Source organism: Eurypyga helias, unplaced genomic scaffold, assembly GCF_000690775.1.
Source record: "Eurypyga helias isolate BGI_N326 unplaced genomic scaffold, ASM69077v1 scaffold17406, whole genome shotgun sequence".
NCBI lineage: Eukaryota > Metazoa > Chordata > Aves > Eurypygiformes > Eurypygidae > Eurypyga > Eurypyga helias.
Window position 1 is genome coordinate 25,217 of NW_010254824.1, and position 13,950 is coordinate 39,166.

Sequence of the window (13,950 nt, forward strand, 5' to 3'; positions counted from 1 at the left end):
GCTCTCTCCACTCTCCTAACGGTCAGGCAGCAGTTTTTTCCTAGAAAAAGTTGTGTTGCTGGTTCTTGTGGATGTTGGAACGAATTGTGTTGCATTGTCACTATGGCACGGGAGAAGAGCGTAAAGGTTAAGAATAAGGTGGCTGTGTGTCCAAAGGACAGATCCTGACCCAGGCCCTGGTCTGACTAGGATGTGCAGACAGGGCTCCCGTTTCAGTCAGTGGCAGTACTGTGACTGGGGCCAGAGCCAGGCCGCTCCCTCCCTCACTTGTGTCAGACAATCGAAGCATATCTTGAGAGGCAATTGCAGCTGAAAGTGCATCTTCATGGATTTACAGTGATAGACAGAGTTCAGTTCTTTGCCAGGGAAGGAGTAAGCTTGCGTGTTCGCTGTGCTTTAGTCCCGCACCCCCCCGATCTTGTTTTCTTACGGAGAATGCTGTATTTGAAATGCAGGTTTGATCAAAGGTTTAAAATGTAAAGCTTTGAAGTAGTGTCTAAAAGCAAATACCTGTTTATTATATAGCACAGGAACACAGAAGGCAGACTACAGCTGAGGGTTGTTCATCCCTGCTCCAATTCTGGGAAAACAAGCTTATTAAATGAACAAAAGTGCAACTGTTTCGGGCAACCGTAGTGTTACATTCGGCTGTCTCCTGTCTTTGCCGTGCTCAGCTGGTGTCTGTGGAGAGAAGAGTTGATGTGATTATTTTTGGTTGTAAGATCTTTGTGGATGAATATTGTTTAAAACATGAATCCTGCTACTTGGAAGTGGGGAATTGTCCCTTTGATTCACCAAATCACAGAACAAGGTACTGTCAGCAGGTCTTGAGCCATTTGGCAGTTGTTGCAAGCTCCATCTGAGCAGGATCACAGGATCACACAATGGTTTGGGTTGGATGGGACCATGAAGATTAGTTCCACCCACACTGCCATGGGCAGGGACACCTTCCACTAGACCAGGTTGCTCCAAGTCTCGTCCAGCCTGGCCTTGAAGACAGCCAGGGATGGGGCATCCACAGCTTCTCTGGGCGACCTGTATAGTGCTTACGATAAACTTGCTGCAAATATGCTGAGGTTGACTTAGGATTTCGATTTCAAATTCACTGTAACACTTTACTTGGAATACTTTTCTTTTTAAATAAATTATTGTTGCAGGGGAGTAACTTAATTGTTACATATCAATTGCCCCTCACAGAAAACTGGGAGTTCTAATGAATAACAAGGTTGGTGCGGCCGTATCGGTCATGGTGACCAGCTCCATACAGCCGACTGCAAGAACTAAAAGCCAGCGCACGCTCTGCTGCTGTCTGCTTCAAGCCACCTGCTGTCATGTCAGTGCACTACAGTGTGCACACGTACGTACCCATGTATAGCTATCTTAAAAAAGCCAACACTGACAAAACTGGCTTCATAAAGATGTCTGTGGGTGGCCATAGCTTTCCACAAGAGATTCATTTTCCACCAGGAGTGTCTCTCACCTTGTTAAACGCACTATTGCAATTTGGGCAGAGATTGAAGAGGACAGAGCCTTATAAGAAGCAGTGAAGGATAGGTAGTCTCATCCAAATAATTATTGTTGTGGTTTAATTTATTCCAGAAACGTTTATCCAGGAGCATGTTTTGTGTGAGGAGCTTGCATGTCAAAATTGGATTTAAGGTATCAAAATGGTAATACTTCCAATAACTTTCTTTTGTATTTTGTTGCCCTCTTTTGTTTCATTCGTCACACATGAAACTAAAGAATCACAGGATCTTAAAACTGAAAGAGATCTTGAGATTGCTTAGTCCATCCTGCAGTTCTAAGGTATGATTCCTTGTTCAACATTTCCAGTGCTGGGGAAACTACAGTCATACCATTTCTGTCCTTCACTGCCCTTGTAAGAAAGCTTTGCATTGTGTTCTACTGGAGCATTTCTTGCTGCATTATTTCCTGGTTTGTTCACTTTTGCAATGGGAAAGTAAACACAGCTTTATCTTTGTGGCAGCCCGATTCATTCGGGTGAGCTACTTAGATATTCTTTAGACTAACGGTCCCCAGTTCAACATTTCTGTGTAGCCCATGTATGTGGCTCCTTGGCTGAGGTTTTGTTTAATTGGTGATGTTCCCCACCTCCTTCTCTTTAGTGGTTGTTGAAGTCTGTTGTTCAGAACTGACCCAGTGTTTCAGCTGAGGCCTTAGCTGCACTGAATAGGATGAAGAAATTCACATCTCACGGGGAGAAAAGCTGCTGTATTTGGTAATAACATGTGCAATGCTATTTTCAACTTAGGTTATAGCCCACTAGGTACTTACCATCAAAAATGTCTATAAGTGGGGTTCCTGGAGCGATGGGGATATTTGATGTTGTCTCACTGATGATGTTGAGGAGTGACTTGACTTCTGATTCTAGATGCTCCACTGTTTTTATTACCTTCTAATGAAAACAGAGGAGACAAATGGAGAGAGAGGATAGTTAGAGGGTCAGGTGGAAGGAATTGTACCAAATGTGTTAGCAGGCGTGCTAATGTAATGTCCCTAATGCTAGCAGCTAATTGGATTTGTATTGCGCATTGCAGATTTAAGTATTGTTTGTGTTACACTGGCCTCTAGTGGCACCGAGTATTAAATAAAACTTTGTGTCGCAAGAGTTAAATTACAGCACCTCTGCGTAAAGAATCGCTCGCAGTTTGAGTGCTTGGATGGAGCTTTGTATCAATTTGGTTTTGATTCTCTCTCAGTTCTGAGCCAGCACGATATCCAAGAAAAGAATCTGTACGGAAGATGAGAGGAACTGATGAGGTTGGAAAGAGGAAGGCTGGAACTGGAGCAGGAGAGTTGCCGTTTGAGAACCAGTGGCGTGCCCTGTGGCAGCTCCCCGGCTGGAAGTTTTTAGCACTGGACGCGTATCTAGTGTGAGTGCTTAAGACACCAGGGAAAAAAATGAAAACTTTGCAGCTTTCCTAAAATCCCAGTCATCAGTTTCATTTGGCTCTTGGCTGTCTGCAGGAGTGAGCAGGAGCTCCTCCATCAGTCTTAGAGTCACCTGCGGGATTCACATCTTGCCATGAGCAGATGTGAAACCTTAGAAGTGTCAGTTCTGAGATTGTTATATTAAAGGCACGGTTATAAACATTGTAGAAACGGTTGATATGTGGTATTTGGTGATTGGTTAATCAGTTGTTTGGAAATCATCAAGAATATATGTTTGTGGTAATACTGCCTTCATATGTAGTTACAAACCATGACATCTGCAAAAAATAGACCTTGAACAGAGTAATATGAAGAAAGGACAGTGTACAGAAACATCATTCTTTTTTCTTTGATCAAAAGGATGGAGCAGAGGCCCGGTGAGGTCCAGGAGCCAGCACAATAGCTCTTACCTCTTCAATAATATCTAAGCGTTCATGCATCTTGTCATGGTCATTACACCAGGTTCCTCTTCCCAAACCTCCACGTAACACACTGACAGGGTCTGCAGTAGCTGGAAGAAACAGCCACAGTTAATTAGCAGGAGCTTTCTAACAGCAGTCCTTACCTTTCTGACTTCAGAAGTGGTGTTTTGCATGCTGAACAGCATTGTTTATGAAACTAAATGTAGGAGTCTCGGGTAGAAATTGAACCTCTCCTAATAACTACAGCTGTACCCCAGTGTGTGAATGTCTCCTTCTCGTACACACTGCCAGGGTTGGCTGGAACAAGGTGTTTTCTCTTGCCAGAAGTATATTTTTGTTTTGTTTGTGTGTGTGCTTGTTTTACACAATCTGTTTTTTCCTACCTGTTCAGGGTAAGTTTATAGACCATAACTCTGCCTCTGCAGGTCTAAAACCTAAGCATTGGAAATAGCAGCCTTACAGATCAGTTCCTCTCATACTTTCTTCCGAAGCAGCTGGTACGGTAAAGGTTTGAAGAACAGCAACCTTTGGCCCCTTGTGACACAAAAGGCTATGAGCTGGTGTTTCCACTGGGCCAGAAACTCATCTGTAACAGTCTGATTTTGCAGCGGGAAGGGAAACAATACGAACGTGTACAGCTGATGCCATTTGTTGACCAAGTCACTTGTAGATGGTGCTGTATACAAGGTCGCTTATCCCTGTCAGTTACCTGTATGTACCTCTCCGGGCTCGTGAGCTCTTGCTCTTTGAGCGTTGATTCTGCTGGCTCTGCTCCATGAAAAGGTCAGTTCCGTGCTTTAATGGAGCTAATTTCCTTTCCATAACTTCTGTGCAGCATTCAGTAACTTTTGGATTTTAATATGTGTGCCTAGAACCGAGTGGAGTATTTTAAGCCCCACCAAAGTGATAACACAACTTGCTCCATGTTGATGAAAATCAGGTCGTGTTCTTGTTTGAGGCCTGGAGAAGCTATGGCAGCGAGAAACCAGCAGTTACGCATTCTGTTGATCTTGGATCAGGGACAGAGGAAACTCTCAGCCTGTGTTGTAATGAACAGCAAGAAACATAAGAAGAGCAACTAGTTCTGTCTTCAGCCCTACTGTGCAAGAGCAGTTATTTGGAACTGCTGCAGTGCTTCATCACAAGTCTCTGCCAAGATTTGTGGCGTGTAGGTGTTGGGTGATGGCAAACACATATCGGTAAGGACTGTAGCCACTGCAGTTTGGTGGGATGAGAGATGTACTCCAACTTTGAACGACATCCTTGAAATTGGAGGGTGGAGTGTGGGGAGGAGGAGAATATTGAGATGTGATCTGATGTACTGGGAGTGACATTATTTAGACATGGGTTTGGCAGAGCTTGAGAGAATTTCTGGTTGGTTGTAACAAGATTTTAATTTTTTTTTTTTTGGTGCATTGACCAGGAGGTGGTGCTGTAGGACAGAATCCCAAAGGATTAATATGCCTGTTGACAGAACACTGCTGAAATACGTCAGGTACTTAAAACACTAGTTCCTTTGCCGTTGCTTTTTTGTTCCCTTTAGTTGCTGCTGTCGGTGTCACTGCTACTTAGTAGTCAAGTGAAGCATGCTACTTCGCAAAATTTTTGCTCATTAACGTGTTTTTTCTATCATGGCTGGAATAATATGGAGAGACTGAAATTCTGTGTCAGAAACGAAGGTTACAACGCAGTGGCCAGTCTTTCTCTACAAACCTCGTGTTTTCTATTAATAGGGTAAACATAAGTTAAGCTCCATTTTAGTGTCAGAGATTAATAAAATGTCCACCTTGCCAGTATTTCTAACTCTCAGTGTCAAGCCTGATGGCCCAATTTAGCTGTATGCTGACTGCCACCCATCGTGTGGGAGAGAGGACCAAAGGCAAGAGGGAGGTACGGTGGTGAGGTAACTGCAGATTGGTTGTTGATTGCTGGGTACGTTCCCAGATCTGACTGTAAATGAACTGTGAAAAAGAGGCAGCAGATATTAAGTGGACTAAATGCAAATGGAAAAATTTAAGGATCCCCCAGAAGGTTATTTTTCACTGCATTAACCTCTCTGTAGGTGGCTGGATCACAGGTTTGGATGGAAGGCTTGGGTGAAGGCCAGCACCACTTACATGTGGTTGGTAAAGGAGCTTTTGGCCAGCTGTAATCTACATGCCAGACTTGTTTAGTTTTGTCCATTCCCTAGAAATGGAAAATGCAAGAGAGTTAATGTTGGCTACCTCAGATTAGTGTTGGCCACTTCTCTTTCTCTGAACGTGCATCTTATATCATGCTGGTACATTAGAGAAAGCCCAGGACTGTGCTGTAGGAGAAGCAGAAGCAGCTGTCATCCTGCCCAAAGTGGGCCAAACTGACCCAGAAATGCGCTGGCCTTTCCAAACTGCCCCATAGCCTGGTGGACATGCCTGTTGCCACTGTGCAGGGGGTCCTTTCAAATTTTCCCTGCAACTGGACCTTAAATCCTCAAAGTGACTCTTTGAAGCAGAAACGGTATAAAGTCTTACCTGAAATGTTGCTTTAATAGTTCCTTTTTAGCTTAGCCCTTTTGTGTGAAAAACCTGAGATGCTGAGAGCCGCTCTAAGCAGGTGTACGTAGGTGCAGAGGTTAGATGTGGTGGAGGACCATCATTTGTTCAAAGCACAGTGTGCCTGGATAGGTGTGTGTAGCCAGCGTTGTGGCGAGGTTACAAAAGCACTGCAGAACTCCAGAACTCTGTGTGCACATGCACGTCGAGAGAACTAGGTACAGGAGTGGCGGTGCAGTGCAGGACTCACCAGTGCTCAGTTCCTTGGGGTGCTTGGTCCCTCTCCTCTGACACGGAGAGAGGCAGATTTCTAGCCCTTAGAACACGCTGCCGCTTTGCAACGGGCTTACTGGAGGGGGAGGAAGCATCTCGCCCCAGTTTGGGAGGACTGTCTGATGTTACCCAGAACCACAAGGCTAGTGCAGTGCCTAAAAATATCTGACAAATGGCACAAGCCAAAGTGTCTTGTGAAACATCTGGTTGCTGCTGCTAGTGAATGGTAAGGGTTAGCAGAAACCAGAGCGTGTCTAGTTCCCAGAGCTCACAGTAAGGAGCTGGCTGAGGGCTGCCCCAGCAGAAACCCCCCAGCCAGGAACTGCACGTCTGTCTGATTAGAGACCCTCACTCCAGAGCAGAGGTGCTCCTGCACTTGTGATTGTCCCTGCCCACCGTGCCAGAACAGGGTACTTCAGGGAAGCGGTTGCTGCTGCTTACTGGGCAGCCCGTGTAGTTTTTGTAGGAATTTTTGGTCATTGTAGTTTTCTTCTGTTTTATGAGCCTTGTCTTGAGGCCTTGACCACTAAAACCCCTGACTTTTATTTTGTGGTCTGGCTTTAGCTCTTAGCCCACAGTGTGTATCTCTGAGGTGGGCTGTTCACAGGACACATCCGATCCCTTGTACATATGGCCCGTATTTGGGTCACTGTGGTCAGACAATCCAGCTAAAGCAGTAATTTCCATGTGCACAAGGAGAATCACGTGTTGCTTACGAGCACTGCCCTTCTTTGTATTTCAGTTGGTGAAAGACAGTGACGAAGTCTGCCTTTGGCACTGACCCTCTCCAGCAGCATCCCTACCTTATGTAATAGTAGCAGTCACGGTGTGAAGGAGTGAAGAATGTAAGGCTGCGAGCCATGTAAGGAAGGGACTAATGGCCTTCTGGCATACTTCACATACTTGCTCTCTTGCTGCTGAAGAAACATTTTTTAAATGTAGATTAGAATTCTTACTTGCCTGTGTGTCAAAGCACATGCATAAATGCAGGAAACTGACAGTAAATTTTTAAGCTAACAGCTTGTGAAAGGAAACTGTTCTTTGTATGCTGTATGAATTACATATTTAAAATATGTATTTGCCAGTTCTGACAGCTTAAGCACATGTGTAGGAGCCATATTTCAGTGTCATGAATATCTCACTTGAAACAATGGATTACTTCAGGCAGATATTTGTTGTAATGTTTCAATATGGCAGAGAGAATATTACCTTTCAGTTTATTTCCCATGTGCAAGTTCCCACCTGATGCTTCCTGAAAGCGAGATGCTTACTTCAATTCCTGAAGTCCATTCTATTTGGTATATAGGGGGTTATTTTACGTCAAGAATCGAAACTCTTCAAGATAAGAAAATGACGCGTGCCTTTTTTTCCCGGATTAAGTTCTCTCTGCTCCGTTGATGGTGCCCACAAAGTTGGGTGGTTTTAAGTGCCCTGTGCTGTGACACAGTCAGACACCAGCAGATGGAGCAGGAACATACAGAATCTCTGAGTTGGTTGCTAATAAGGATATGTTTAATGGAAGAATATGCTTAATGTTTGAAGGAAGTCGCATCATAAAGGCAAAGATCTGTGTATCTTGGTCAGCCTGACTGTACAAACCTTGGTCTTGTAGCAGGGGACAGAAAGAGCAGTGAGGTAAGAATTAAAATGACCTTGGCAAACAGGTTAAGAGTACAGGCCTTACTTTTAGATACCTCTCAGTTAAACATCCTCTGCCTCCTGTACCTATGTTATATTCCCCCAAACCTCCAAGATGTTGCTTCTACACACTCCCTGAAGAAGTCCCCTTCTAGGATCATCAGGATTCTGTATATCCAGGTGCTGTTAAATGGTTCGTTTCAATCATCCAGGCAGTCGCTGGTGTTAAGCATCAGAATAAACCTGAGCAACTCTCTCTTCACTGCCATTTGCTGCTGTTACTAAATCTGCCAGAACTGATGTGTGTGATCAGACAGATGGGATAGGTCTTTATAAGTCTCCTTCCTCAAGATTGCTGGTCAAACTGAAGTTATAGGCTTGATACAGAAATTGCTGGGTTGGATTCTTTGGTCTGTGTTAGGGAAAAGGTCAGTCTGAGTGACCATAACGTTCCCTATTGGTCTTTAAGTCTATAAAATTCCTTTTGCATCATTCTGTGACCAGTGTGGTTTTGAAAGTTAACTGAGAGTTCATGTTGTGCTCAGTAGGGAGGGCAGGGTAAAACAAAGCAGGCTACAAGCCCAATGAAAGATAAATGAGATTCAAACAGGAACCAGATGGCACATAAGGAAGCTTGAAATCACGTGGTAGACCAAGGGAATAAAGGAGAATGTGTGTAACTTCAAGAAAATATACTATGCAGTGTGTTCTTTGCATTGCCTTAGGTTTAGCAGCATCATTTTATTCCTGGAACATATAGCAGAAAGTGGCCAGATAGCTTTTAATGGGAAGATGAAGGGGTAGTAATGGATTTACGTTCTAAGAGGAAAAAGGTCATGACCTTGAGTGTCAGGTTCAAATGGTGAACACCCTAACCAGTTGGGGAAGAATGCAGCAGACTTCTGAAAGGATCTGCTGATCCTTGCTGATGTTATTCCTTGTCTAAAGAGAAGTCTTGCTCTGCGCTTAACCGTGTATATAACTGAAGAGTTAGCTGGAGAAATTACATGCTTTGCAGAAGTGGCCAGTGAAGTTACCTTGCAGCTGAATGCAGGAAAGGTTCAATTGCTCTGGCCCTGAGCTGGTACCAACACTGTTGGTGTTAGTGCTGTCAGACCTGAGGCCATGTTAACACAAGACTGTTAGTCATATTTCATTTTGGGGGCTGTTCTCAAAGGCATCAAATTTAGTTTTCAGTTATCTTCTCTAAATTATTTTAAACATACATTGAAGGTTTTTAATGCCTGATTAGGAATTAATCTGCAGTCTATACATTCACTATACATTTCCTCTGCTACCTGAATGTCACATCTTGGGAAGATTTCAAACATGGAACAAAATCCAAGGGATTTCTCTGGTATCCAAGATTCATGAGCCTCTGATAATTAGGGAAACATCCTGAAGTAAGTTTCTTTTGTGAAATTAGTTATATTTAATATTAATTTTAGAAACTAAATAACCATATCAAAAAGTCAAGTTCCAAACTTGCAGACCTGGTTCATGCTCTATATCAAGGTGTAGAATATACTATTATGAATATTATTTCAGATCCTAGATCAGCTAAGATTCACCTATTTTAATTATTTTTTTCCCTGAAAGAGAAGGACCAGAGAGGAAATCTCATGCCTTGTGCCATGTATTGCATTACCGAAGGTTGGTCAGCCTATCGGCCTACCAGTTCTCACTTCTCAGACTCGTCTGTCCCGTCAGCCTACATGTGAGATGCCATGTTGTGATGTGTTCTGGTCCTAATGTGCCTCACTTGTGCTTGTGAAACATGGAAGATCAGAAACGGGACTTGATGGATATTGTTCCTGACTAGGAGATGGCTGCCTTGTGTTTCTCTGTAAAACTACTTCATTTGGAGGAGGTTTTTGCTATCATGCTCCGTGTCATTCTCATTTCACAAGGGAGCTCTATTTCTCGCTTACCCAGCAGTGGAAACCGAGGGGGAGTGTACAAGGCCAGGCATAGTTCGTGCTGCCAGTGGGCACTCTTTTTTGCAGGCACACCAAAATCTGGGGCCCTTGCCATGGTGGTCTGCCAGAAGCAAAATTAATACTTGAAAAACCACTTTGCTTCTTCTGCTGTGTTAGCATGTTTCTGATGGTAAGAAGCACTTTATTTTTGTATGTTTTCATTGAAAGGAAGGAGGATAACAATAAAAAGTTCCTGTGCAGGAGCTGTTGGCTTGGAATATGTTTCTAGCATGCTGGTCTTCTGAACAAGGAGCCAGGGAATATCCTCTTGTGCTTGCTGCTGGGATGGAAAATGACTCCAGGGAATCAGGCTGACAAGAGACGTGAGCTACCTAATTGCAGGTAGGTTACTCTAATTCATGCTGTATGATGGGATACCCTGATGCTTTGGGCTGCAAACACAAGTTTCCCTTTACTATGTCTTTCTTTGTGAATATATATTTGTTTTGGAAAGTAAGGCAAAGCGTTAGGAGGATTATAGCTAGTAGTTGTATATTTAGTAGGAGATATTTGTGTGTGGAGAATAGGATGAACCGTTTTGGCAAGAATTGTGTTGTAGCATATGTAAAGAGTGTAAGTTAACACAGAATGAGTGAGTTGAAGGCTGGTTTGACAGTGAAGAGGGTGAGATCCATGAGTATTTGATGCTACCATCAATTTGAGGATGACCACTGGTATCTGGAGATGAAGAGGTCTTCAATTTTATGAGGACGTGGCTATTGGTCTGTGTTTAGTAATAGGAGCTGCGGTCATGGGGAGTGGGTGAGGTGAGCCTGTGACTTATTAGTCAGCTTTGTGGTTGTGTAGTTTGCCAATGAGTAAGTTACGGTAGTAAAAAGAAATATGATAATACGATGACAGAAGATCCTTGTAGTTTTGTTCTAATACTTAAGTAGGTCTAAGAACTTGCTTGAAAATACATTTTCTTCTGACAGACAGTTCATATGTTCTGCAAGAGCTCAGGAAGGAGGATAGTGAGAGAGATATATATACGCACCAAAGTATGTACGTACATATTTGTATACACACATGCATACATGCATACTAGAATCCAACATTCGTGGCCAGGACTCACAACTGCTTCAACCAGAGCAGATCAGCTAGCTTTATAAATACAGTTTCATCCTGCAGATGAACAGCAGGAGTCCTATATTTCTTTACATGTGGAGGTTAAGTCCACAGAAGTTAATAAATTTTCTTTAACTAAATGTAATAAAAGATAGGGGGTTACAGATACATACACCTGTAAAAGGCTCACTTCTGTACAGAACCCCTGTCTTCAGATGCCTTATAGTCTTAAGAAACACACCTACATTTGGGTATACCTTGTTGTGACAAACTTTTTCCTTCCCTGTTGCAACTCAGAGATGAGTGTTTGCACAGGCTCAATCCTTGCACTGCAGACAGTGATGCCAGTAGGTTTCTGTAAGGACAGAAAATACCTCTGGGCATATGGGGTATAGGTTAAACCACTACTGGTTTATTAGGAGAGAAATATGAGTCCAGCTCTGTTTTAAGATGGGACTTCTCATCATTTTTACTGTGGATTTAATTCTACATTGCAGTATTTTAATCTACTGGAAGCAAAACACTGTTATGTGAGAATGCAAGTGGTTACTTTTGGGCAGGACTGTAGGCTCTTCTGAAGGGATATTTCTTCTCCAGTTTCTAGGCAATGGTCTAGCTCCAACTGCTGAGTATGTCTTTTATAACAGCTCCTTTCACTCCAAAACCAGATAGGTCTTCCCAGCTTTGATATTACGTGTGGCTAATCAGAGGATCCAAAATATTCTGAGGTTGTAACGTGTTAGGTGAATGAAGAAAAGCCATTGCTGGTTTGCTTTTACTTATAGGTGAAACCAAATGAAACTTCTGTTTGAAAACAAGTCATGCCACGGTGTGGAGTATTGAGCAGCAATGCCTGCAGTCGAGCACCCCTGCTGCTCTCCCTCACGCTGTGCTCTGTATTGGGGTTGCTCAGATCATGGAGCAGTGGGGCCAGCCTGCTTGCCAGGTACTCGTTTGCCTGAGGGCTCCAGGTCACCCCTCTGCCACGCAGAAACATGCAGCAGGGACTTTGCTGCTGGGGTTCTGCACCCCTCATAACAATTTGCAGGGAGGTTTCTGTAGGAATGGAGACAGGTTTAAATAGGGCGGATGTTGAGTGCTCCAGTGTACGCTATGATTGAGCAGCACCCCACAAACTAACCCAGCAACAACAGCTGAGGGCTAGAAACTGCGGCCATTAGGCAGGGGCCCGTGGTCGCATCCAGAAGGGCTCCCGCGCCAGCCCCTCCTCCTGAGCTGTTTGGAGACTGAGCTCTGTGAATATGAGATTGTGCGTGTTAACGACTGAATTAAAACCTAAGTTCTACTTTGGCCAACCCTGAACTGTTTTTACGAGGAACCCGTGGGTGTTGAGGAGGAGAATCTTTATTGTAACCAAATGTTAGATTCCCTGACTCAAAGGTAGCAAAGGGGAAGTGGGAATGACCTTTTTCAAGCCTGCCAGCCATCCACAGTACCCCCCTGACAGTAACGGACACAAGCTTTCCCATCTCACATAACGTACTCCACTGAGACGGTGAAAACCATTCCTTGATGGAGTACTAACTCCTGGTGTGATACTGGGTACTGTCTCCACTGTGGTTATTATTCGAGTCCTATGTTGGCTGGCTGAGTTGTATCTGAGTTTTCTAGTGACTTCAGCTTAAACAAAAGCATACTTTTGGGGAGATAAACATTCTTCCAGCCTTTTTTCTGTAATTTCACACTTTTTTTGTGAAGCTCACAAAACTCACGAGAGGATATTGAATACTCGTGGAGTGAAAACAAGTTAGGGTGCCCTTGCTGGGGTATTGGCATTTCAGCTCCTCACTGATAAACATTACAAAGCCAGTTGTGTGGGAGCGAGACAGGGCAAGGAAGAGTGACTGGGACTCAGGGGCAGAAGGGGGGAACAGTTTTTCAGGAAATGTTTTGATTGTAATGGAAACTTAGTAATCTGCCATGAAACATACACAAATATTGTGTGTTGTCAAGAAGTGAGAGCAGAGTGAAAACATAGCTGGGCCTCAGCTAGCAGAAAACACATAATACAAACAGGCTGGGAAGCCAGGTTTGTGGTTACATGGGGACTATAAACTCTTGAACTAGCCAAGCCAAATAGCTTTCAGTCACTCTGTCAGCTACGACGCGATTACAGGTTAGTCTAACACTAATCTGCTGTTAATGAAAGTAAAATTAAGATGACTTCTTATGAGGTGCTATGTGTTTATACCTCGTACTCCCAAGGCACTTGGAGAAGGCATTATGTGCCTCAAAATCTCAAGAATATGTATTTCAAAGCAGAGGAGAAAAAAAAAAACCAGCGATGTTACGAGCAAACCTCAAAAGAAGGGCTTGAATGAAGGAAAATCTTTCTTTATTCACCTTGAACTTCAGGCTCATTTCTGAGTGGATTAGTGTGTATGTCATTAAGGCTGCCAGAACAGTAATTATGGAAACACAGGGCACTGGCTGCAGCACCTGAATGCGGTTCTAAATTTCTGCAAATACAGTGATAGTATATTCAGTGAGAAGTGAAAAATCTTTACCGAAACAATATGCCTCCAGGACTGACTTTAACAGCACAAAAATGCAATTTTTCCCATTAAAAACGATACTCCCACAGCAATTTGATGCATACCTGTGTCACCTTCATATAAAACCCACAGAGTAAGCAATTCTTTCCCTCCTCCTCCCACCCCATGCAAAGGCTTTGAACGCGCTACGGTTCAGCTCCAGTTTCTGCTTTGCGCGCTCGGAGTCGCTTACCTAGCAGACCTTGCTCCTGCAGGACTGAAATAACCGCCAGCGCCCAAAGGAGAAGCATGGCTCCAGCCTCTCCCAGCCCTGCCGTAGTCCTGGTGGCAGAGAGCGCCCCGCAGCTCCCTCCCCGGCTCCGCATCCACCCCTCTGTCCAGCCGTTTGTGCTGAGGTTTAGCCAGAGTTTGGAGGAAATATGCCCGGGCTGAGCCAAGATTCTTGAGCTGTTCTCTTCTGTTTCCCTCCTCTTAAAAAACACCCTTCCAGCTCCACACAAAGTCCAGTTACCCAGGCAAGCTGGCAGTGGTCTAAGCTCCCCAAAGTTGGTTTTTCACCCTTGTATTTATT

At 43.9% G+C, this 13,950-nt stretch overlaps 1 protein-coding gene across 1 annotated transcript; it reads right to left on the bottom strand.

Moving 5' to 3' along the window:
* Positions 1–2,263: 2,263 nt before the first annotated feature.
* Positions 2,264–9,850, bottom strand: PLAC9 (placenta-specific 9). Its single transcript, XM_010153150.1, has 3 exons — positions 9,748–9,850; positions 3,363–3,463; positions 2,264–2,416 (listed from the first exon to the last, which is right to left on the bottom strand). The coding sequence occupies exons 1-3, from the start codon at positions 9,848–9,850 to the stop codon at positions 2,264–2,266; spliced, it is 357 nt and encodes a 118-aa protein (XP_010151452.1).
* Positions 9,851–13,950: the final 4,100 nt, after the last annotated feature.

Coding starts and splice junctions, on each gene's coding strand:
- PLAC9 (XM_010153150.1), bottom strand. CDS start 9,850: ATGGCAAGGGCCCCAGATTTTGGTGTGCCTGCAAAAAAGAGTGCCCAC. Junction 3,464..9,747: donor CCCTCGGTTTCCACTGCTGG/GTAAGCGAGAAA, acceptor TGTTTCTTCCAG/CTACTGCAGACCCTGTCAGT. Junction 2,417..3,362: donor GCTTAGATATTATTGAAGAG/GTAAGAGCTATT, acceptor TGTTTTCATTAG/AAGGTAATAAAAACAGTGGA.